At 43.3% G+C, this 25,807-nt stretch overlaps 1 protein-coding gene across 11 annotated transcripts in view; it reads right to left on the bottom strand.

The window, feature by feature from the left end:
* The window catches only part of Ano4 (anoctamin 4), a 251,949-nt gene that overhangs the window by 49,666 nt on the left and 176,476 nt on the right, over positions 1 to 25,807 (bottom strand). For all 11 annotated transcript variants that reach the window (XM_026784526.1, XM_026784525.1, XM_026784523.1 and 8 more), the window contains 6 exons: positions 16,671 to 16,777; positions 12,325 to 12,380; positions 10,127 to 10,248; positions 7,459 to 7,593; positions 6,335 to 6,431; positions 948 to 1,008 (listed from right to left, as the gene is read on the bottom strand). In XM_026784526.1, coding sequence (XP_026640327.1) covers positions 948 to 1,008; positions 6,335 to 6,431; positions 7,459 to 7,593; positions 10,127 to 10,248; positions 12,325 to 12,380; positions 16,671 to 16,777 — 578 coding nt within the window. The remainder of the gene's footprint in view (positions 1 to 947; positions 1,009 to 6,334; positions 6,432 to 7,458; positions 7,594 to 10,126; positions 10,249 to 12,324; positions 12,381 to 16,670; positions 16,778 to 25,807) is intronic.

Genomic DNA, 25,807 nt, shown 5'->3' with positions numbered 1-25,807 from the left:
GACTTATCTCACTCAAAAGATCTAGCAGTGGAGACCTGAAATTGGAGAAATATTGAAGTGGATATGAGAGGTTTGTATTGAATTCTTCCTGACTGACACCAGGAGACTACTCATTGTATATAAACATATCCCACTACAAAGCAGACTAGTGCTCAAGGAAGAGCTAGCGTTTGGGGATGCTGGGTGAGGATGCTTATGTCAGCTCTATCCCTGGTTATGAGCAAACTCTTCTAATGTCCACCAGAATGCCCAGCGGCTATTCCCATTTTATGTGTGGCTAGGACCAGAAAAAGTTAGGTACCACTCACTTAAGCAATAAGTTCATTTTCTGGAGTCACTTCATTTGTAGTAATGGCAACGCTGAAGCACTCGTTGTTTATTATACTGTCTGATTATGACACTTCTATGTTCTAGGGAAGCAAGGTATGTATTATTTTTGATCTTGATCTCAGTCATGTAGCCAAAACTTTGTGCAAACATTGGCTTAGTTCTTCTTCTTTCTCCTCCTCCTCTTCTCCGTATTTGCAAGGGATTCAAATGCATCAGGGACTTAAGGATAGCAAAAATCATGAGAGATTATTACATAGTCCACTGGGGATGGCAGAACTCCTATAGAAACCAGACTATTCATAGATAGGCTACAGTATCTGACATCTTTGACAGCTATCAGCCACAGGAGGATTATGAGAGAAAGAGACAGTGGATGACTCCAAGGAAATTGATGAAGCTGTCCAAGATCTTAAAGGAAACTATCAGATATATTTTCCCTGTATATTATCACTTTCAAAGTAAACCAAATAAATTAGCGAGTGACCTGTTTGTTGCCAACAGAAATCCAACTGAATTCATTCAAGCTTCTCCCAATGACATCCAGAGGGAGGCTCTAAAGAAGGAAGCCACCACAGGGCAGATGAGCAACTCAAGCTCTACAGCTGTTCTCCACTTACCCCAGACGGCCATGAACACAGCAAAGAACACAGTAGCTCCGTTGTCAAAAAGGTGTGTCACCTGGAAATGACAGAATCCATTCAGCTGGTTTCTCAGGAACAACACTCTGCTATTTTTAGCGGGGGCATGAAAGTAGTTATGGTGATACGGTGAGCTTTGTAAGGGTTCTTTGGTGAATATTCCCCCTGACAATGAGTAAGAAGGGGGGTGGGTGTCTTCTGACTGTGACATTCAGACACGGAGAAAAGAGTGTGTTCCCTTTACATCAGGTTCATGCATCTCCAACAGTGCTTCTTAGAATTCCACTTTGCATGCCTTAAAAACTCTTACACATATATAGACATATATATATAAATATATATAAATATAACTATATTTAGGACCAGGGAGGTGCTTTTGTTATTGATTTATAGGCTCTTAACTCCCCAAACATAGTTTCTAATGTCTCATTTATTCATTTCAAAAACAGCTATTTTGCTCCTATAGTTGCGAGCAAACATTCTGTGGGTTACTTTGTATTTCAGCATTATAGATGCAAGAGACAAGAAGCGTTACCGAATTCTCTCTCACATTCATTAGAGCCTGAGGCAATCACTGCATTTGCTCACCCACTTCCTATAACCCCAAGACAGCTAGCACTACCTTTCCACCAGAATGTCACCTAAAGTTCCACTCTTACTGCCAAACAGCCACACTCGTTTCCACCCCCAGTCTAAATCCCACCAAAGTCCATGGCAAACTGATGACCGGTGGTTACAGAAAGCATAGCTTTTGGGGTACGTTTCCCTAGTAAAGGATACTTTACTGTCCCTGGAGAATATGCCCATAAACAGGTGGTTTCTTGCCGTATCACAGTGTCAACGATTTTGTATTATTCCAAAAGTTTATGCTCTCTCTTTCTTTGAATGTAGGAGAGATGGGCAGCGTTCAAACGCTAAATGTGGCACAAGTATCTAGGTCCGATTCCTTTCATCTGTTGGATGGAACGCTGGCCACCCAGTACCACATAATCCTAACAGTTCTAGGAGTAGAGAGACGGTAGCTCCAGGCTCTGTATCTGAATATCTGGTGAACGTACTAGCTGGAAACATGAGGTTCTCGGTTGAATTGTGGCTGGCATTCTGGGCTGCCCAGGTCATTCCCACCCACACAACAGATGTCTCTACAGATGTACGGATCAGTGGGACCCAGCGGAGAGCTTTCCTGGGACAGGATATATCAACATTTGAAGAGACAGTTTTCTACTGTGGTTATCAGCATGAGTCAGAATAGGCAAGAAAAGAAGGACTTCTGGTTCCTAGCAAAATGCTAGTCTAGCTCATCGGATGGTCCCCTTGGCCAAGTCCCACCAAAGCAAAGCAAGAGAACAGGCTCCAAATACGAACAAAGACCTCAAGATATTCCAAGGGACACTGGTGGCGATCCCAAACCGATCTATGTGGGGCATGTGTATGTGTGGGCATGCGTGAGTGTGCATTTACATGTGTGCATGTGTGTGTGAGAGCCTTAGATCAATCCCAGGTGTCTTCCTTGATTGTTCTCCACATTATATATTGAGGTGGGTCTCTCAGTCAAGCCCAGAGTTTCTGACTCAGCTAACATAGCTTGTTTAGGGGATTCCCAGTCTCTGTCTCTGACATGCTGAGATTACAGGCAGGGTGTCACATCCACCTGGGCTTTCCGTGGGCGCTAGCGAGCTGAGGTCCTCACACTGGCATGGCAAGGGCTTTACCTCCTCACTTATCTCCCCGGCCCAGCAGAAACTTTCTGCAGGAGCACAGACTCTACAACAACAGAACAAAATCTGCAACGATTTTTCAATGATGGGGATGAAGCCCAGAGCCTCCTACGGGCCAGGCAAACACACTACCACTGATTTATCCCCAGTGCAAAGGCCAAGAATTTAAAATAAGCACAAACAGGATACTTAGGGAGAAAAGGAGAAGACAGAAGCCTGGAGGCACAGCATCTTTCCATCACAGGACGTGAACCTGTCTGTAGAATGACAGTGTGCACAAGTGTATTTGAGAGACACCGGGGGTCTGGTGGGTGCCAGTTCTAGCTGGAAGTTACTTTGTATTTTGTTGTTAATTGGTTTTATTTTATTTATTTATTTATTTAGCAGAAAACAATAAGTTTGTCAGCATCTCCCTGCTCAGGTCACTTGGAGGTAGGTTTCAGACTCTTGTGCTTGCTGAGGACGAGGGTACCACATCATCTGATGAGTGAACAGAGCAGCTGATGGCTGGGTTGGATGTACTCTCTAGATACAAGACCCACAAACTCACTCCTGACGTTTCTAACAAACGCCTCCAAAGGGAGCCTGCCGAACTCGGATTCTGTCACTCTTGACTCCAGTCCGAAGTTTTAGGGAAGACCGAATGCAAAATTCAGTCTAAACATCATACAGCTCAGTAGGACCTGGTGGTAAAGAAGAAGTGTGTGTCCTGGTAAACTGAGGCCCATGGTTATCAGGTTTACTGTCTTATGGGTAAGGATGAACAGGTTTTAGCTTCCTGAGTACAATGGTAATAATAACATCTGTCTTGAAATTGATGTACAGGTTGGAAATAGCACGTGCTACCCAGCAATTATGGAAATAACCTAACATTGCAATCAGGATTATTTCAGATTTCTGATAGAATTACTGCCAACAGAAGCTCCTATGGAATCTGAGTCCTCCAAACTATTCTGGATGGTTACTGGGAGGAATTATGAAGGATTTCCTAGAAAGGGAGTTTCACCCAAGCAACTCTTCACATTAAAAGTCTTTTCATAAGCGACAAACACACAGGACACCAAACAAAGACCAAACCGTAAAAATCTGATGGTTTCCAAAAGCAGGCTTTGGAAACCTAAATTATCTCACGACTTTTCAACAATATCGCACTGCTGACAGAGTTCTCGATTTCTGAACTATATGTTTCCCAGGTTGCTCTGCTTCATCCCTCCTTACAGCCTCAATCTATGTGCCCTCTAAAGACAGGGAGAGGCGCTGCATCTTCTCTGGTCTCTTGTGACCTAGGCTCAGAGCCCAGATCTTTTTAGACTCCCAGCTGACTGCTGCAGCTTGGGCTCTGCCCATAGGACTCACCACCTGCAGGGCTGTAGCCATTATGGATGGGTGGGCTGTGGGCTGCCTATCAAGTGTTCTCTTGTCCTAAGTGAACAAAACGGGGCAAAGCCAACAGAGTCATTAGACAGATCCCGGCTGCTGTCATCACAGATGTGTGATAAAATCTGCCAACCACTTTTATAGCCGGAATCTAGGCAAACATATAGGCAGCGGATCTTAGGAAAGCCTACCTTGACCTGAACTCTAGCTTTTGTTGGAAATTATGGTACTGCACTGAAGTTAAAAAAAAATCCTCTGGGAATTTGATAAATGTATCTACTATTTTGTTAAAGTAAGACATACCACGAGAAAGGTGCATGAGGTAGCACACGACAGAAATCACAGTGTCATGTCCCGAGCGTTATTTTCAAAGCACTCTTCACTTAGTAGGCTGTGTCATGGAATGGGGCAGAAAGGACTGGCACTTAAACTGTGGTTAAGAATGACAAGCTTAGTCCCAGGAAGGCAACACTCGTGCAAGGTCAATGGGAGGTAGCTGAGCGGGATTTGATTAATGATAATAATGATAAGAAACTTAAAGAGCCACAACTACCATTTACAGAGAATTTTACTGTTTCTTTCTTTCTTTTTTTTTTTTTAAGGAAAACTAAAGTAGAATCCAATGTAGGTTGTTTTCATTTTTTTTTCTTGTATTGTTATGTGCATTGATGTTTTGCCTGACTGTCTGTCTGTGTGAGGATGCTGGATCCTCAGGAACTGCAGTTACAGACATTTGTGAGCTGCCATGTGGGTGCTGGAGATTGAACCCAAGCCCTCTGGAAGAGCAGCATGGGTGCTGGGGATTGAACCCAAGCCCTCTGGAAGAGCAGCAAATGCTCTTAACCACTGAGCCATCTTTCCGGCCAAGATCTTACTGTTTGGCATGTCCGTTTTACAGATGAAAAGAATCTCAGGAGCATAGAGCTTAAACAACTGCTCTTGGCAAACAAGTGAAAGAGTGGAGAGTCAAACTCAGAAGCTGCATGGAGCAGAGGTCTCCAAGAATTACACGTGGGTGTCCAGGTTCCTGCTTAGTCACGGGATGTCCAGAGCAGGGATTTTGGCCATTTCCTCTGCTATGGATCTCTTTGTTGGGAGCAGTGAGATCCCAGATCCTGAATTTCTTGTAAACAACTTGTTTTCCCCTGATCTGAGTGCCTACAGCTGCTCTGAGCACGAGACCCTCAGGAGTTCCTGATGGCAGGAGAGTGGTTTCTGGTGGGTTTGGCTGGGGTGTAGCTATCTCTAGATAATCTGCCCCTGAACACAACAAAGGGGGCGTTCTTGGGGCTTTGGTATCAGTGTTAAAAGGTCTGTGTGTGTCAGTCTGTCTCCTGTGTCTGTATTCTCAACCTCCAGTGCCCCTTTCCCGAAGCTCACGAACTGGGAAATAGCGCACAGGACATGGGGGGCGCGGTGCGCAGCAATCGGAGGTCCCCACCGAGCTATCGGAAACACGACATCTCTTCAGGAGGTGAGTAGTCAATTTGACAGGATCTGGAATCCTGTAGAAGACCAAGCCTGTGAGGGATTATCTTGATTAGATAACTGATGTAGAGAACTGCATCCTGAACGTGGGCAGCCCCGTTCCCTGGGCTTGGGTTTTGCACTGTATAAGCAAGCGGAAGCTGGCTGTACACAGATTCATCCTCCCCTGCTTCCTGACTGCAGCAGCAATGTGCTTCCTGCTCCTGCCACCGTATCTTCTTGGCCATGTTGGACGCCACCTTGGAATCATGGGCCAAAATCATCTCTTCCCGTTAGGTGCTTTTTGTCAGAGAATTTTGTCACAGCAGCAAGGAAAGTAATCTTTTAATGTAAAAAGACAGAGTCCATTGCTTCCCGGCCTTTTGACTAAGATCATGTGTAAAAATAAAATCCACTGGATCACAAGAACCAAACAACACAGAACACATTGGTGCTCACCAGCATTTACGCCAAGAGAGCCCTGGGCCCCACATGTAACCAGCAATAAATACAAACCACACAAACAACAAAAACACAAACTGAACTTCCCCTGACTCCAACCGCTGTGCCCTCTGCATCAGGCCACAGTGCAGCATCTCGGGCTGGTGCCTGGAGACACATCTTTTAGACACACCACATTCAAAAGGTTATTTGCAGTGGAATGCTGAGCGCTGACATTCCCATCATACAGCACAATGTGGGGCTCAAATGTGGGAAGTAACACAGGTGTACGGCCACCCAGTGTTCCCACAGGAAAGCCTATATTAAATTCTATCCCAACTACAATGTCGCCTGTTGACTTACCTTGGCGTAGACACAGCTGTCTGACAGCCTCATGAACGGACAATATTTGTCACATACAGGACACATGATGATGTCTGTCGCTTGGCAGACTTCTTTACTGAAAAAGAGAACAGAGGAGGATGGCCTCTTGATGACGCAGAATGCGTTTCTGCTCTTCCTCTGAAACATTGCTAGAGTGTCCAACTCATAAATAAGACCCACTACACTCATTTCATGCCAACAGAAGCTTCTCAGTCTTTTCTGATATTAATATAAACAGCCCCTGCATGTATTAATATTGTGATAAAAGGTTATTATCACATTGCTTATAAATAAGCTTTATTTACATATTAATATATTAAACTTGGGGAAATACATTTGTTTATACCCCAAATTGTACCAAATGAGTCCTTCACACATTTTACCATGGGAAGCAATTTCGTATTGAATTATGAAAACAGAAAGATCCTCCAGAAGCTTGCCTTTGTTTCTATGCGCATGAAAAAAAATCAATAAATTGGAGGAATAACTAAAGATTTTAATCCTTGGAGAAAACCGAGTATTATTAAAAATGTCACACAAAGTAAAATATTTCTGTAGGCAGGAGGCAAAAAAGAATCACTCATTCTTAAAAGGAAGATTATTGTTTAAGATCACTGCAGTCCAGTTCTGCATTAAGATGTCTATGAATATCTGAAGTCATATTCTGCTGAGGAAACCAAGGGACTGATTGCCATCCAGGAACTGATGACTCAGTGGGCATTAACAATTTGGCGAAGGGTCTTCATTGTTTCGGAATATAGAGATTCCTTGTAGAAACAGAGAATTCATGAAAACAGGATTGCTAGCTTCTATTCCACACCAGCAGGTCCTAGCCTTAAGACAGGGAAAAACTCAGAAAGGGAGCGACTTGTAGCTACTGGATGGGAGTGAGTTGTTCATGGATGTATGACTGCTCATACATCTGTCTGGAATTGTAACTTCCACTTCCACAGTAGCAAAAGACCAAAGCTATGAGGACAAGGTGACATAGGGGACCTAGAGAAGCTTTTCACGTTCCCACCAGAGACTGAGAAAGAAGTGAAAAACTACGCCACCTCAAAGTGCAAACTGCCAAAGCAAGCTCCCCCATGGGTTTCCCGTACCTGACTTGGCAGTGATCCAGAGTGGTGACTCCATACAGGAAGACAAACAACCCGATGAAGGCTGCGGGGAAGAGCATGCCTGTGTACCAGCCAAGCCAGGCAAAGTACAGCCCGATCTTCTCTCCAAAATACCGCCTGTTTGGGACACAAAAACCTTGAAACCATAGTGATGTGTGAAGTTCAGGGTTATAACACTTGGCTCAGGTATGTCACTTAGCAGTGATTTTCCTTGGAAAACAGACAAGGGAAACGAAGGGAAGAAACAGCCATCTGGTCGACCCAAAGCTCTGAGATGACCTTACTCCCACATTACTTTATACCAAGGGAGTAGAACGACCTCGCCCCTAAAAGGACATTGCTATATACCAGCTTACTCTGAGAATACAGAATGGACTGGGAGGAGTCAAAGTGGGGAGGGGAGCCAGGAAAGGCACTTCTGTCCTTGCCACCAAGCAGATAATGAGCAAGGGCAGCCTAAGTGACAGGAGAGGCCTGGGGATGTGAGAACACGGTCAGAGCAAGAGATAAAGAGAAAGCAGCATCTAAGGGGTGAGGAAAATTCAAGACAGATGCTCTCTAGATGCTTCACGATTCATTTTACTTAAGTCGTGGTAGACCAAGTCAAGGCCACCAGCCACCAGCTCCGCCTCACTTATGGGGACACCCTGACCCCACTTTCAGTCTTTCCATTCATCTGAACTGTTACCAATCTTACAAATTCCCTCACACATTTGATCTAATTACTCACAGCCTGGTAATTTTTTTTCTACTTGTTTCCAATACTCAGGGCCTTTTTCCCTCGCAGGAAACTGAGCTTCTCAACTCCAGAGACCGTGGACTGGCTATAAAACTCCAATCATAACGCCGCTCTCATGGAGCTGGTTTACTCTAGCAATGCTCCCTAATTTCTCATCAGTGTAATTGGGCAATTAAAGGGGCAGAGACTGGAAAGAAAATTTACTTTTATTTCCTCCTCTGCTCCCTTGTCTACCACCACTGCATCTGGCTAAAGGAAAATGATCTCATCTCTAGAAGTACTTTTCCCTCACGTGGGTCATCTGTGTCGTTTGGGACCCACAGAGAAGGGGGTGTAATTTATCAATTGCTTAGTCTATGCTAAACAGGAAGCAGCGACTGTGGTAGGAAGAACAACTACTTGGGGAGATGGAATATAAGTTGAGTTATCTTTTTATTATACCTTTCTGAGTTCATATATTTTTTTATTATATGGTTATTATTTTTAATAGGGTCCCAATGTAAATGAACCTATCTAGCTAGTCTAAAGGATTAGATGTGGTTCAATCTTTAATGAGGAATTCATGATTGTGGATTGCTATCACTCAACCTTAAAAAAATAAGTCTTTAAATAAATAATGAGCTGGTATTTCACAACACTGCCATGACAGTTTGGACAGGTCTAGACAATAGAAAGCAACAACAAAAATATAAATATACAGTTCTCATAAGCTTAAAGCTGATTCATTTGTACCTACAAATCAAAACAATCTTTAAATATTATTAGTGTAAGATTAGAATAAATTAATCTCAAAACACCTTGGAATAAGAGTTTCTCGTCTGTCATATTTGCACCAATCACTGAATAATTGTTGCCCCAAATGCTTGGCATCAGCAGTGTTTCAACTTTCAAACCTGTAGCTTTTGAATTTTGAAATATTTGCACATAGTGAGGCATCTTTAGGAAAGGATCTATGTCTAAACACAATTTATTTTTTCTGTTTGTAGTCATGTATGTTTACACCACCTCTGTATTGCTTGGCTTATCCCTGGGGATCGGACAAGGAATGTTCCCCTTGTCATGTCATATCAGTGATCAGGAAGTTCAGGATTAGAGAAACAATTTTGGATTTTTGGATCAGAGACAGTCAACTGTGGGAAGTAATATTCTAGATCATCACTAATATATTTAACCCGTATTCCCTCTCTACAGAATGACTTGCTTCTCACGGAGTCTTGTGGGAGGTCTAACCCATCACTGCTGTCCCTTCCATGGCCTCTCCCCGAGGTCCCTATGGTGGAAGCATCACCCTCAACAGAGTAAGGGTGGGTTTACCAAGAACAGCCAACGTCCTCTGAGAGGTTACCCTCTGGAAAAACCGAGTTAGAGCAAGAGCTGAATGGGTCGTTCCCCAAGTAAATTTGATGTGGGAGTGTCATATATCAATCTGTTGATTTCATTGGTTAAGTCATAAACAAACTGCTTGGCCTCATAGCTTAGAACATAGGTGGGTGGAGTAAACAGAGCAGAATGCTGGGAGGAAGAGGAAGTGAGCTCAGACTCGACAGCTCTGCTCTCTGGAGCAGAGACGCCATACTCCCTGCTCTGGGCAGACACACGTGATGAAGCTCCGACCCAGGATGGACGTAGGCTAGAATCTCCCTGGTAAGCGCACCTAGCGGTGCTACACAGATGATTAAGAAATGGGCTAGTCCAGGTGCGAGAGTTAGCCTAGAAGAGGCTAGATAGAAATGGGCCAAGCAGTGTTTAAATTAATACAGTTTGTGTGTTGTTATTGCGGGCATAAGCTAGCAGGCGGCCGGGGTGCTGGGGATGCAGCCCCGTCGCTCATATTACTACATAAATTTCCTCCAGGTGTCAGTATGCCCTCATTAGTGCCATGTTTATATGTGCAGCTAGTTAAAAACTTACCTTACAAGATCCAAAGGCTGGTATTTATACCACACGCCCCAGGAAGCCCAGCACTCATAGAGGAGATGTCGGTGGTTCACTGCTCCATGGGTTTTAATGGAGTTTTTACTTCTGTAACTTCCCTGGGATAAGAACAGCACTGCTGGTGAGTGACACACAGCCACGAGGAACCAGACAGTGACACCTGTGTCTTCAGGTAGCAGTGGTGAGAGGGGACGAAAGCAGATCACTCTCTAGGAAGGGGAGGCACTTCCTCTTTACTCTGTTACTTTGGATTGGTCTTGTTGCCCAGGTCAGCAAGCAAGGAGCATGTGCTTGTGAGAATGGGGGGGGGGGGCAACGCCCAGGCTCAGTTCTGCTGCTTCCTCACCGGGAGATCGTGCACAAACCTCCTGAAGTCTGAGCCCTACTTTGCTAATTCATCAGGAAACTGATATAGCCACCTCAATGTGTTTCTTCCATGGTCAGAACCGACAGTCGGGCTCAGAGGCCAAGCCCAAGGCTGTTTAGGTAGCACTCTACTTCTCTCCTGATGAGGTTTAATAAGTGGCCACAACTGTGGTCTTGTCACATAGACTCACAAACATGGAAATCCTAAACGTAAAAGCTGGACACCACCTTCAGATCCTAATAATTCAAAGCTCTACGCAACCTCTCCACAGATGTGAGGCCAGACGTTCATGGTGATGCCAGTTGCACAAACAGAAAAGGATACCTCTGGAGGGAAATCAATTCACAGTAGCCTAGAAATCCTTCCTTAATAGAACTGTTCTGGGAGTAAGCGGGCTTGTTTCAGCTTAATCACCGATCCAGGGTGTGATCTAGGGGAGGGTCAGCCTTTCTCTAACAAAGGTAACAATAGCTTCTCACTCAGCTTCTGAAGGTTATTTTGAGAAGAGATAGCAGCATCAAATTAAGTTGAAAGGCAAAAAAAAAAAGAGCGATGGCTCCATTACTGTGCTGCAACCATGATTGGTCAATTCTCTTCCCAGAGAGCCAGGACTGCACTAAGTCTAGAAAGTGATGGGGGGGGGTGTGACTAGGGGTGATGGCAGGGCTGACTACCTACATCTCTTCACGCACTCTCATGTCTGCTCACCCCCGGCCATGCGCAGGCACAGGGTTGGGACCTGGGTGGGGGTACACAGTGCCACTGGCAATGCTAAGAACCACAGGAAGTCATGGATGCTTTGGGTGAATAGTAATGACCAGACTCAGGAGCCCGTGCCTCCAGAAAACCATTGTGGCAAAGCTTTGGCTTGCCATTCTATCAACGTCTCCTGGCAAGTTGTGAAGAAGATCACAGATTATGGCTTCTAGTTTGCTTAATAACCAAATTATGGCTAACCTTTGATTATACCCGGGATGTTAAAAATCAACTTGTTAAAGAAACTTTAACATGTCAGAAACAATATATGTTCGGGAGAAACTTGTCATTCACTCGGCAGCCTCCAAAGTATGTTGGTAAATGTCCCTCCAATTCCCCACTGGTCCTTCAGGCTTGAGAGGGCAGAAGCTGTGGTGTTTGTCTATACGCATACAGTGATCCACAGTGAGGGCTCGGCCCAATTTATGGAATGACAATATCTCAATAACCATGTAAATTTAGGGATAGATCCTGGGTTAAACAATCCAAGATCCATTAGGAAACTCAAGGTAAGGACCATCACAGTTATACTTAGGAAAGCCATTAAAAATGATTTATTAAAGTTCTATTTAGCACTAAGCAAATAAAGACACTACCAACACTTACCCATCTTACTATAACGGATACAATATTATTAATTTCTGTTCATTATATCTGCTTATCTGATACTTTGCAAAGTAGTTTGCTCTCATTCTTTCAAAGAAGAGCTATAAATGTATTTATTGCAAAGTCTATATAGTTCAGGAACATTTATCCTCCCTTGGTACTTCCTTCCAATGCCTTTTTAATTGCATGACTTAGAGTCTTCAAGCTGTTTCTCTGGATTCATGCTGAGTGACTCTTGATTTAAATGTTCTTGCAGTTACATAAAAAGATAGAAATAAATTGACGCCAAGGGAGAGATGGAAGGATGCAGAAGACACTCCCTAATTACTAAACATGTTAAGTCAATTCCAATGCATGCCTTATCAACAAATTAAAGACTATTCCTAGGAGCTAATGTTAGCAACAAGAAGTTATTGAAGGGAGGTAAGGAAAGGAGACACAATACCTCATGCAGCGGAAAGGCAGCCTCATAGGAGCCATTGGTAAGCAAGCGGTTCAGACCTGAAGCAACAAGGAAGCCCATTTCAGTGAACATTGAGCTGGAATCGTCAGTGATCAAGACTAAGTAAAGGCAGAGTAATGCTTCCTGGAAAACACAGCATCACGGGGAGGAAAAGCTAATTGTTTTGGAGAGTGTGGTTACTCGTAGCCACACCGCAGTGAACAGCCCCGTCCCATGAGCACACACAGCACAAATTGTAGTCAATGGGTTATTAAACATTTTAAAAACGAGTTCACGACATTAGAGGCCATTAGGGAGGTAGGGATGGATCTGGGAGTTGAGAGGATGGGTGGGGTGTGAATGTGTTCCAAATACCTCATATGAAATTCTCAAAGAGTTAATCAAATCATTTTTTAAAGGCCTCCAAAAGCATGAGTAGGTTTTATATGTCTCCAGTGGCTATGATTCCCTTCTTGATGAACACTCTCTATATGTTCGATCCTGACAAGACTCCAGGAATCCAGCCTAACGGGAAGCTGCACGTGTACTTACTCCCTTCCGACATTCAGTCATTGATACTTTTAATCATAGTAACACACCCATGGCTTAGAATGCCTGACAATGTCAGGGTCTAAGGAGCACACTTAAAGCACAAACACTAGGGGGTGTTTGTTTTGATCTAACACACTTAAGCCCTTTAACAGACACTTTGCAGAGAACAGGTAAAGTATTGATTATGTAGAAAGCTTAGGTTTCCTGTAATCTCTACTGAGAATTAGGGAAAAAAAAAAAAAAACAAACAAACAGGACTCCCAGGGACCTATTAGATGCCAAGCACGGCTTGTCTAAATTCCACTAAGATTTATAGTCTTCCCCCCGAAGTCCTCCTTCTAAACACAAAACTTGAGAATACAAATCAATTTCAAGAGCTATTGTCTATGTCCATGTACACAAAGGAGTCTTTGTTGAGTTGTTAACTGTGATCTTGAAAGTGGGCTGTACTAAGTCTGACTTTCCTACTGGAACCCATTCAGAATGAGGCTGAAAACCTCACACAGTGGCAGTTCACACTCCACCCAAAGACCTTTGTGAACCATGTCTAGAAATAAGTCCTCTTCTTGTGTGGCTTCTGACCAGTGTTGTCTCATGCAAGGTGACAGTTTCAGAAAGGGTTTTCAGCAGCAGAGAGCGCGGGCTGAACGTTAATTCTATCATGGAGTTCAGTTTCCTCCCAATGTGTTTTCTTCCTCTTATGAAACCAGAGGTGACAGTGAAATATTAGACAAACGAACCATCTGTAGTTTTACTTTATATTTTCCAGCTAATCACACAGCCTCGCAATTTACTGCTTGACAATTTATTCTTTGATTGATTTTTCCTAATTAAACATGCTTCCCTTTCTTCTTGACCAGTTTCCCGAGCATTCGTTTGTTTAATTGTTCATTATTGGTGGTGCTGGAAATCAGAACTCAGGCTTGTGCTCTATCGCCGAATACCATCTTTGGCTCCTTACGAGCTTGTAAGGATGGGGTCCTTGAATAGAATCCGCCTTCTTCATCAGGAACTGAGAGAGTGTTCTACCAAGACTCTCCTGACAGGTGACAACGTGGCATTCAGTACTCTTTAGGAATACTGAAAGCATTCTTTCTCTTCTTCGCATCTTTTCTGGATGAGTTGTGAGAACGGCTCACAATTGGAGATGAAAAAATTGGCATCATAATTGCCCCATGGTGTCACTGCCAAGGTTTTGGCCATATGAGGATGGTGAAAGGGACACATTATGTTTAACAAGTCTTGAATTCAGCTCAACAAACATTTATTAATTTATACTTCTAGACAATAGACACTGATGGTACAAATGAACAAGATTACTCCTTAAGACTCAAGGACGTGCCATCTTAACTAGTATTCTTCACTAGCAGGCATCCAGCATACTGGTGTGTTATGAGTTGTAGGATATGCCAATAATAATAATAATAATAATAATAATAATAAAAATGTAAGTAATGACACTGCTTTCAAGCTATTTTTTAGTTTCTGAAATAGTCCTTAATAGCTCTTTCTACAATTCCCATTGATTTGCTTGCTATTTATTATAAGACCATGTAAACTGAAAAAAGTATAATAGAAAGCTGTGCACAGCACAACACAAGTTCATCTTAATAAACCGTATTAAAGGAACTAACATGAAGAAATTGATTTAGGCAATATTTAAACTATCTAGGAGATCAGTGTCAAGAGTCAGTCTCTTTAGGTGGCATATCTGCATAGTGTCATAGGAAGTATCTCAAGACAATAAAATAAGGTGTGTGTGACAAATAATAAATATTAACCAAAGATAGCTGAGCAGCGGTGGTGCATGCCTCTAATCCCAGCACTCCTGAGGCAGAGGCAGGCGGATCTCTGTGAGTTCAAGGCCAGCCTGGTTCCAGCGAGTTCTAGGACAGCCAGAAATACACTGTGAAACTCTGTCTCAAAAAACAAAACAAAACAAACAAAACAAAACAAAACAAAAAAAAACAAAGCAAAACATAAAACACAGTCACAGGAATCAGAAGGAGGAGGAATTCCCTCCAACCAGAATGTCACCAGAGACACGGAGGTGAGGACGTGTCTCAAGGGAGGATGACAGCTGCAGAGACCGTGGGCTGTGTTCAGTTATCACCCCATCCATGTTAAGAATGACCTACATGCAGTTCAGGCTTCCCAGACCCACCTGCACTGAAGCTCTCTGGTGTTCCATTCCCCAGGTCTTCAAATGTGGAGCAGGGAGCGATCCACTTCTCCCCGTCACATTTTCCTTTGTGCTGTGGAGCATTAAAGTAATCGCTCTCCTCCCCACACCCCGCCTGTTTCTCACAGCTTCCTTAGGCTAGTGACTCACACTGAGCCCGAGTCCGGGAAACTCTCAAATCTGTTCCTCTCACGGCGGTGTTGTATGTACAACATGTCTCCCACACCCCGCACGGTAGTCATTTTGCCGAATCCGCGTGTAGGCCATTACATTTACAAACTGTTAAACGTTGCCTCTCTGGATTTGGCAGAGCGACTGAGGTGTCTGAGGTTGTGGATCCAGTCGCTAAAATGATTTATTCGGCCGTCCAGCCTTACCCACAGGAAGTGTGATGAGTAGGTCATTTTCGCTACAAGTCAGTAATGGATGGATTTGCCCTCAGCTCCAGGGGTGTCTCCACTCTGCTTCCTTAAAGATCCACTCCATTTCTGGATGTTGGATGACGTGGTGCTAAGCTTTGCCGTCTGGAGGTACTGGACGGACACTGGCGGTAGATCCAGCACTCCCCTTGACAAATTTCTTTAGCGTCTATCGCTGTAGTACCGGCACCGGCAGTGTGTGCTGACTGAGGGCATGTTGGTATCTTTATACACGGCTCCGTGGGGTGATGCCTCCCTGGAACCTTCTAGACAGTTGTGTACTCCAAGAAAGCAAGTCTTCTGCAAGCTTCCGGCAGACTGCTTTGCTTTGCTCTTATAACACTTCTAGACCTCAGCCTGATAAGATAGAGGATTGGGACCATGGAAGGCTGAGATCACAGAGGACTGGATTCTATGGAGGACTTGCTCTCCTCCCCATTCCTGCGTTTCTTGGCCAGCCAGTCCTCCACAACCCCAACCCCTGCCACAGTTAATTATTTATATTAAGATCTACTTGTTCTGGTGATGGATATTTCTGCCTTCTTACTGCATTGTTTAAGTAACAGATTTGCTGGGACACAGATACGGACAAAGTCACCCAAACCTTCCTGATACAGAGTAACTTATTTAATAAGGCATGGTCACAGAATATGGACTTACTCTCATAAAATGCATAAAATATAGTGTTTGAAGGCAGCTTAGCGGGGGATATGAGACTCGTTTGAATAACTCCATCTCTGATCCCCCTTCAGGGGGCACCACACCCTTCCGTCCTCCTACGCTGCCTCTGCCACCCTCAGCTCAGCTCATATTTCAGTGTCTCAGGGAAGCTTTCCCTACCACTCAAACTCGGTGATTTCTGCAGTCTACCTTCAAAATGACACCTTTTATCATTTATTCATGTTGATTATTGTATTTATCTTTTAGCTTTCTATAGACAAGCTGTAAGAAAGAACTGCATTTATCCCCTTGATCCCTTGCTCATGAGTGCCCCATAAACATCTGATAAATTGAGAGACTGCCTCAATGGTCACAGATAAATGAGATAAAATGCTGTTCAAAGAAGGTAATTAAGGATGTTAAGTGCACTTGTGAATCCTCCATCAAGGGGGTAGCTGGAGGGTGTAAGGAGGCCCAAGGACAAGGTCTATAGAATCCCCAACACCAAGGGTTTGTAATGCTGACAGTGTACTCACCGATTTTGTTTTTGCCCTCTTCATACTTTATTCTTTGTAAAATATGATGCACGATTCTGCTTCTTGTGGCATTGTTGAAGAAGGTGTCTTTGTTGTGAATGATGAAGCTGTACACACACATTGAAAACACAAGTTGAAGATTAATGGGAGGTAAAAGAAGTTGCCTGTTCTATCTGGGTGCTTCTGGGGTGGGGGTATCTTCAGTCCTAGAGGGCACACCTGGAACAGCGTGCAGGAGCCCAGAGATCACACCAGGGAAGCTCACAACTCTGTACACTGTTGGTTCTTGGGACCTTGGGCATTGATATCAACTGGTAGCATAACCGTGGGATAAAATCAGGGCTTTATGAAATTAAGAAACCTTAAAACAAGTTAACAGTAATTTAGGTGTATCTCGTTTAGTTTTTTCTCAATAAGGTTAATTCTACTTTTTGTTTTGTTTTGTTTTTCGAGACAGGGTTTCTCTGTTAAATAGTCCTGGCTTTGTAGACCAGGTTGACCTTGAACTCACAGAGATCCATCTGTCTCTGGCTCCCAAGTGCTGGGATTCAGTTAATTCTGTCTTTAATTTTCTTGTGTCTTTGACCTGCCCTCTCCCACGTTCTGCTCACAGAACTGCTTCAGGGAGTTTAGGATTCCAAGTTGGCTTGAGTAATGCAGATCTTCTAGCTGCATTACTCAACAAGGCGACAAGATCCAGTTTGGGGCAGGACTAAGGTGAGAACTCAGTATCTGGGGCTCAGCTCTGAGCCTGGTCCTCCTTCCCATAGTCTTTCCTGGCGAAAACTTTCTAAAGCACACACTTAAGACTTCTTTGTTCTCATTTAGTTGTCCTGCCAGTTCCAATATAGCTCCTGGATTCTTCCTCTCTCTACTTCTCTACCCAACAATAATGTTGCCTTTTCATTTCTGGTAGCCATGCCATTCTAAGGACATATTTTTCAAGCAACAGACAGAGGATCTAAGACCATACAATTCACCATGAAGTGGTCATGTCTTCTCTTCCCCCCAGATGTGATGAAATGTAGACTACCATCAATATTATACACATAATATAACACATAAAATATTATATTAAATATAAGGTTTATCAACCCAGTAGACTTAGGGTGGGTTCCTACTACAAGTGGAATGCCATGTGAAGGCATGGAAGTGTGGGCAGCTAGCTCCTCCCAACTAAGCATGGGGATCATTATTCCGTCAAGTTTTCATGGTCTCTAATTGCACCCCTATTCCTTTAAAGGGCAATCGTCCTGCCTCTAAACTGTTTCTCTCACAATCACTGACTATTATGTACTATCATCTGTTTATATGTTTTCGCCAGATGTTTCGCCAGCTGATAATCTCTAAGGCATCAATATAGAAAATAGATCAAATCTTTGTCTTTGAGAGTAAGTCTGGAGAGGAAGGCAGATTATGAAGGAGACAAACCTGTTCCTATGTCAGGAAGGGCAGACTCCTCCTTCTTTTGCATGAACATTCTCCCACTTAAGAGTGTGAGCTGACTTGGGAGAAGTGGGTGAGAACTAACTCCATGTCTCTGGTTAGAATGAGGATTTTCACCCAGGAAATGGTCATCACATGTTTTTCTTACAAAAGACAGCTTTTCAGGAGTTGGTTGGGGGAGAGGAAGAGATGTAACTTGCGCAGAGGAAGGATATCCTACTTGGGCTTCATTTTGTGACTCAGATTGGGTAGTGGGATGACATATAAGGAGATGGAAGCCAGAGAATGTAAAGACACGAAAACTGCATCAGCTGATTCCGTGGAGCAATAACCTCACACACACTTTGCCTCCTTTAAGGTCCCTCCTAGATGTGACTCTACAGGTGATGTGACATGAACAGAAGAGAAGGTGGAGCAGCTGGAGCAGCTGGAGCAGCTGGAGCAGCTGGAGCAGCTGCAGGGCTTCTGTTAGATTTCCACTTGGGTTTCCTTGAGATATTTTATGGTACCAAAGAGAAAAAGGAGAAATTCAAGAGTGACACCCAATATGCAGTTCTTTTTCAAACTGTCCTCCTCTGCTTGTTCACCTTATTTGAGGCAGGCCATTACATTTTAATGTCAAATAAAGATGTCACAAACAAAAAGACAGTCAATAAAAAGTCCACTTGGACTTACACCAGGAAGCCCACAAGTTCAACCCCACTTGATGGGACCATTCAGAGCTAAAGGCCCATGTCTCCCCCATTAAATGTTTTTCCGCTTTCTTCTCATTTTACAGCACTGTTTACATCTCTGAGAACATGCAGTAGTTCTCCATTATAAACCCTACAGATAAGGTATACATTTGACTTACTTCTTCTTTATATCTAGGTTGTACCTAGAATTGAGACAGTCTAGAGTGTGAGCAAACAGAACGGGTGTGAGGCAGACACCATTCTAAGCACCCAAGATACACAAACTCATTCAATCCTTTCAACAACTCACGAGGTAAAGAACTTATTTGCTCAACCTTACAGGCAAAGGGATCAGAGGTGTAAAGGCATGTACCCCAAAGCAGTTAGCTAATAAGATGCAGAGTCAGGATTAGAACTCAGGTATTCCTGGCTGCAGAGGCTGACCTCCTCAATACCACATCTGTCTGCTTTTCTCTCTACTTTGGGCACTTCCTATCTTCTGAAGGTTGGTGCTCCCCGAGGTCAGTCCAGCTACCTCCTCTACCTGGAAAGCTCCTGTTCCCACTACTTTGTATCTCAGCTTAGGACATGTCTCCACTGAATACTCTTGACTGATCCCCCTCTCCATCGTAAGTCGTAGCACGACTTTATGAAGAGAAAGAAGCAAGAAAGCCACCAACAGGCTGAGGAGGGTTACAGGAGCTGAGCCTCGGGCATGCTCAGCATCTCCGGTTCTCCCCTGAAGACTCTGAAGTCAAACAGACCCCAGTCTACTCCCAATCTTTGCCACGCACTACGTGGTATTGGGTCATAGTTGGGAGTCGAGGTTAACTCATGTTTACTCATGTTTTTATAAGAACGGGGTTACTTTCCAAATATCCCTCTGTTTACCATCTCACCCAGTCCACACTGGCCCAGATCACGCAAATATATCCGTGTGTCTTCTAACCTAAACTCCTCTCTTGGAAATGGATTTCACTGATAGAATTGCCCACGTAGAAAGGAACAGATGTACCAGGATGCTCATTATGGCATGAGCTAGAACAGTAAAAGCCAGAAATAGCCCACCTAATTTTTCATGTGGGGGATCAGATGAGCAAGCTGTGATACTACTCCACAGAGGAGACTCCGGAGCTGGGAGGAGGCCAACGGTGCTCGTGGCGAGTATTACACACATCCAAACTGAGCCAGGCAGGGTGGCACCAGCACAGTACAGGAGGAAGACAAGGTTCAGATAGTTAAAGAGCTGCTTGTGCCAAGGGAGGGCATGTGGACACAGTTGCACTAACACACATCTGGCGATCCATATGTAGAGTGACTGTGGGGGGGTGCCTAAGATGTATGCTTATATGTGTTTGTATGTCTATATATAATATCCTGCAATATTATTTGTCTTGAATGGAAAATAGGGTACCTGGGGAGATAAGATAGAAACCCTGTGTGCACTCTTAGGGAAATTACCACGTGTACTGAAAATCACTTGTACCAAGAGCTGAAAAGAAAATTAAGATGAAATGAATTTGGTTCTGAGCTTTTATTTAACTTTACCGTGAAAGACAAAGAGAATAAGCAGTAGACTGGTGGATGAGAAATTCTGTGGCCTATTTCCGTATATTCATCTCCCTTTTCTACCTCTTTACAGGGTTATGCGACATCCTAAGGCACACAGAAAATGGCAAAGAGGAATTGAAAAGCCGTCTTCTGAGTCTGGTGAGGTGGCGCACAGCAGTTAAGAATGTTTGCTATTCCTTCAGAGGACCCGAGTTCAGATCCAGCGCCCATGTCAGGTTGTTTATAACTGCCTGTAAATTCGAGATCCAGGGGATCTGACACCCTTTGCTGGTCTCTGCAGGCACTCATGCACGTGTCACACACACACACACACATACACAAATAAAAGAATAAAAATAAAATTTTAAGAAAAACCCTGCGTGTTTAATGTCTTGTTTATTTGTAAAAAGACCTTTCGGGAGCACAGTTTGCCTATGTATTTGTGAGTGTGAACGGGGCCTTTCTAGACATCACTGTCTTCCTCAGGGCGAGGGACTGGCTGACTTGCTAAGTAATGGACAGGTGAGCCTGATCCAACCGGTTCCCCGCTAGGATCTCTACTCCTGATTCTCATGGTGGTCAGCTGTCTTGGGTTTTTTCTATTAGCGTCTCAATGTCCTTTGTGTCAGGAGAGGAGGGACGAGAAAGGACTGTGCTGTGGAGCTGGTGTTAGCTACAAACACCTCAGTGTTGTGTTTGTTTGCTACAACAAAACAGTGTTATCTTTGACTGGCTCTTCCATTTGGCAACTACTCACAGGAGGAACAAGAAGGTGTGCAGAGGGGTTTAATAAGAAAATAATAGGCTTCTCTTTGCAGAGCACCATACACTGGGAGTGCGGATAGCACACGGAAGTGGGTGGAACACGGGTAAACATAGGTATTATGTATCTGTGTATTTTCAGTGCGGGAAACACAGAGGCGAGCTAACCCAGCTCCCGTCCTCAGACATGAGTCCAAGCTTACTAGAAAGAAGGGAGGCAAACATTCACGGCTGTGGGCTTGGAAAAGGTGCTCAAGAGCCAGTGTATGAAATACATCAACCTCAAAGCAGAAAGCAACTAATTTTTCTCCCTAAATTTCTTCTAGACCATGCTTATCAGGATGAGGGTCCACTTTCATCGTATTCTAGATAATTCTAATCTGAATGGCTAGAGTTCAGCATTTCGGAACAGAAATCTCAGCAATAACTAGTGTTCTCTATGCTTGCTATCCAATATGGCTCCTACCCACTTTAGGTATCCCTTGAAAACTTGAGCTATCGATAGGGTGCCTAAGAGGGTAAATTTTAACTTGATTGATTTTAGTTGTGGTTAGTAGACTCCACATCGACAGTACAGGCAGCAGTTACCTATGTCATAGCTGATCCTTTGCCTAATGCTATCTCAGTGATGGGATATTAACCTTATGTTTGCCTTTGGCAACAGCAGAAGCCTAGGGAAGTTGAGGGATGAGGATTGCCCCACAGGGCCATTTGCCAGAACACTTGGGTTCAAGTTTTCTGCGCCCATGAAAGCTGTGTCTTCAATAAGTCTCTGAGTCTTTTGGGAACAGAGTTATTTGTTGGGAAAATGAGGGATGTAATGCCTTACCGCTCAAGGACAGGCTTAGATAACATCCGAAACAAAGCTCCTGATCTCTAGTTTTATCAAAGAACACTTGTTTTTTCCTCTAGTCCCTTTTAAAAGACAAACATTGCCATACACTCGATTTCACAAGTTGCAAACTTGAATGCATTCCCTCACCCTCCTTCCTCCGTGTCCAACATCCAGCCCACCTAGTTCTCCAGACTCCTGTCTTCAACCTGCTATCCTGAATCACTGGGATCATGAGGACAAGAGCTCTCACCAGCATGAACATCGCCACGATTTAAAATTTCAAGTGGCAGCGCTGTCAGGAAGTATTTAAAAATCTGGAAATGGTGGTCTGCAATTATTTGACAATTATAGCTATATAATTGACCTTTGCATACTTAAAAATCTAGGATGTGTCAAAGTGGGAAAAGGAGCCAGGTGACACAGCAGGCCAAGCTTCTTGTTTCTGAAGTGAAGTAGTCCGGACTGTGTGCCAGCTGGATCTCAGGACAACTCTACAGGTGCTGCTCTGGAGGTCTTGATTTTCTGGCTCCCCAAGTTGAGAATAATGTCAATTATAGTTATTTTGCCCTTGTTCTACAACTGCACATTGGAAATGTAGGAACAGAACACTTAATTATCTTTTTCATTCACAAGTTTTTTCTGACCACAATGGAGCTGTATCCAAGGATTTTCATTTGTATCTAACCTAAGACAGAATAGCATATCCTAGACTTTGAGCTTGATGCAGTGTTGGAATGAGAGCTGAAGGAATCCTGGGATGTGAGTGGAAGTGGATTCTCCTGTTTATCTATGCACCCTTCCATGTATATATGTATGCATGCATCATCTATCTATCTATCTATCTATCTATCTATCTATCTATCTATCTATCTATCTATCTATCTAATCTGTCTATCATCTATAGTGGTATATTATTTGTGTTTTAGTAAATAAATCTTGCCTAAAGATCAGAGGACAAAGCAACCACACTAGTCAGTCATACAGGCCAGGCAGCGGTGACACACACCTTTAATCCCAGTATTTGGAAGAGAGGGGCAGACGGATCTCAGTGAGTTCAAAGCTACCCCAGGCTACTCAAGATTCATCCAGAAACAGATCCAGGAGGTGGTGGTTCACATCTTTAATCCCAGTGCTTTGGAGTCACACACCTTTAATCCCAGCACTAGGGAGGTGGAGACAGGAGCGATATGGCTGGTCAGGGAGAGGAGTACAAAGGGGAAGAGACAGAAACCCACGGGAGTGCGGAGTCTGAGGGTGCATGGAGACAGGATCTCTCCCTTTCGGTCTGAAGATTTGGTAGAGGTCAAAGGTCTTTAGTGATTGGCTGCTTTGATTTTCTGATCTTTAGGTTGAACCCCAATAGCTGTCTCTGGGCTTTTACTATTCATACTAAAATCAATCATCTATCTATCTATCTATCTATCTATCTATCTATCTATCTATCTATCTATCTATCATCTATCTATCAATCAATCAAACTAATTATCTGTATCTCTAGCAGACAATACTCTTCCAAGTAAACTATATTCTTAGCCTACCAGGGCACTATCCATGTGTGAAAAATGTGAGTAAGTTATGGCTAGAGAACACTATGGTAATAAAAAATAACCAAAATTTATTCTTCCCATTAATGCCTCCTTACCAAGTTGGAATGTGAATTTTTTTCCCCCACACTAGCAGGTGATGTCTACCCTACTTCAATCTGTGAACTGGAACAGGACATGTGACCTGTTTACAAAGCGTTGTCAGAGAAGTGACCTCAGACATGGCTCTCCTTACATCCTCAGCAGCTTAGGCTGATGCCCTGTCTGACAGGGTGAAGAAGCCTGAACTGGCCTCCCTGAGGATGAGACAATATAAAGAGCTGGTATCAAATCTCAGCTGAGCAAATCAAGAGTCACAGTCATGTGTTGAATCCACACGAACCCAGCAGAAGACTCTCCCAGTCGAATCCAGCATAACTGTAAACAGGGAGACAGCTGTTGGAAGCCAGTGAGTTCTGCAGTGGATTGTTTCGGAGCAATAGCCAAACATTATGGGCCTTTCCGGGTGGTTGAAGTTACATCACTTCATAATGCAAAAAAGTAACGGGTAATCTCTTAAAAAATAAATATCTCAGAAAACTTTCTTAATTAGACTTTTAAATAGAGATTTCTATTTTAACGGAGAGAAGCAAAGGTGATACAGTTAACTGTCACTTAAATTATGTCCTCAAATTAATGGGAAGCTAAGTAGGAACAAAGTAACCAATTAATTTTTTATGTGACAAGGCCTATTTTGAAAGTTTTCTGGGCTCTAGGCGACTGGAGTGCAAAAGCTTAATGCTTTATCTTAAGTGTGCTTGCTAAGAGAAAAAGAATGAGGGGATTATCATATCAAATACATAATAGTCGAACTTCAGACAGGTAAAGATTCCCAAGTCTCCTCTAAGGATTAATGTGATAAGCCCCTGGAATAGGAGGCTTTAAAATATTCCAATAGTCACTTCTAATTGAGCTTCATGATAGCATCTTTACCAAGAGTCAAATGTGGATTAAAAAATCTGCTCGTGAGGTCTCTAGCTAAAGATAGAAAATTAAGGACTTGCACTCAATTCGTGTCTTCTCCCAGATTTGTGAAAATACAGTCGTAGCAAATGCACACGTGATTAAGTGGGTACTCGGGGAGGATTCAAATGTAAGCAATTAGGACAGGAAGGGAACTAAACTTATTCTGGAAGTGAAAAGTTAATTGAGTCAAAACTCAGTCAAAAGCTTCATCAAAATCTAGAAAAATGGAATAATATTGGAACCTGAAGACAAGGTTGATGACTTATCACTTATAAACAAAAACTGAGGAAAAAAGAATAAATAAGCAAAATATACAAGACCTCTGGGACACTACTAAGGATCAAACCTATAAAAATAGGATTAAATGAGGAACCCAATTTATAGGTTATCAACATAAAAAAAGCCTATTCAATAAAAAAAGCAGAAATATTTTCAGATCTTAGGGAAGACATAGTCATCGGGTACCGGAGTCTATTTACAGCCCCAAACAGACATTATAGAAAAGAACTTCTTCATGATCTACGGTGAGTGCCAGAAGCACCAAACCACGAAAGAATACAAAAAGCTGCCTAAGAGAAGCTCCCATGTGCGTATGAAGGCAACCCCATCCGGATACCGAAAGATGTCTCGGTAGAAACAGTAACAGCACTGGCCTTAGGGAGTGGGATGATGATTTTCAATTACTGGGACAAAAAAAGTGCCAACTTAGATTACAGGTTTTATCAGCGTCAGGAAAATTATCCTCCACAGCCAATGGAGAAAGAAAGACCTGCCAAGAGGACATAAACGGACCGAGCAGTGGACCGCGCCCACGGGAAATGTGCACCTACAAGAAGAAGCCAGAAAAAGAGAGTGTGGGGGTAGGGGACGGTGAAATCTCACCAGAAAGTCTGGGACTTCAGCTCAGTGGAGAACACTCCTCAAACACACAGGAGGCCCTGGGGTCAACGCCTAGTACAGCAAGAAGGGAAAAGGAACGCTCTCATTCAGAGTATAAATAAGCAGAGGAGAAATAGGAAGGATTCAAATTATAATTCGGAAAACCATCAAGTCTCTATGTTAAATAAAGGAGGAAGTAATGTACATAGATCATATAAAGCACCCAGGAGAGAAAGCGCAACAAAATGACAGGCATGGGTATACGGCTTACAATGACAACCCTGAGTGTAAATGGTCTCGGTTCTTCAAATAATTCAATTTGACTGGATTAAACCCAGCATCCAAAAATTCCTGCTTGTAAGAAACTCATCTCATCAGCAAAACACATACACACCAAGCTCGAAACACTATTTCAGCAATCCTGAAAGCAAACAGGAGTGG

Source organism: Microtus ochrogaster, chromosome 24 (genome assembly GCF_000317375.1).
Source record: "Microtus ochrogaster isolate Prairie Vole_2 chromosome 24, MicOch1.0, whole genome shotgun sequence".
Taxonomy (NCBI): Eukaryota; Metazoa; Chordata; class Mammalia; order Rodentia; family Cricetidae; genus Microtus; species Microtus ochrogaster.
This window is presented reverse-complemented; position numbering and strand designations above follow the sequence as displayed.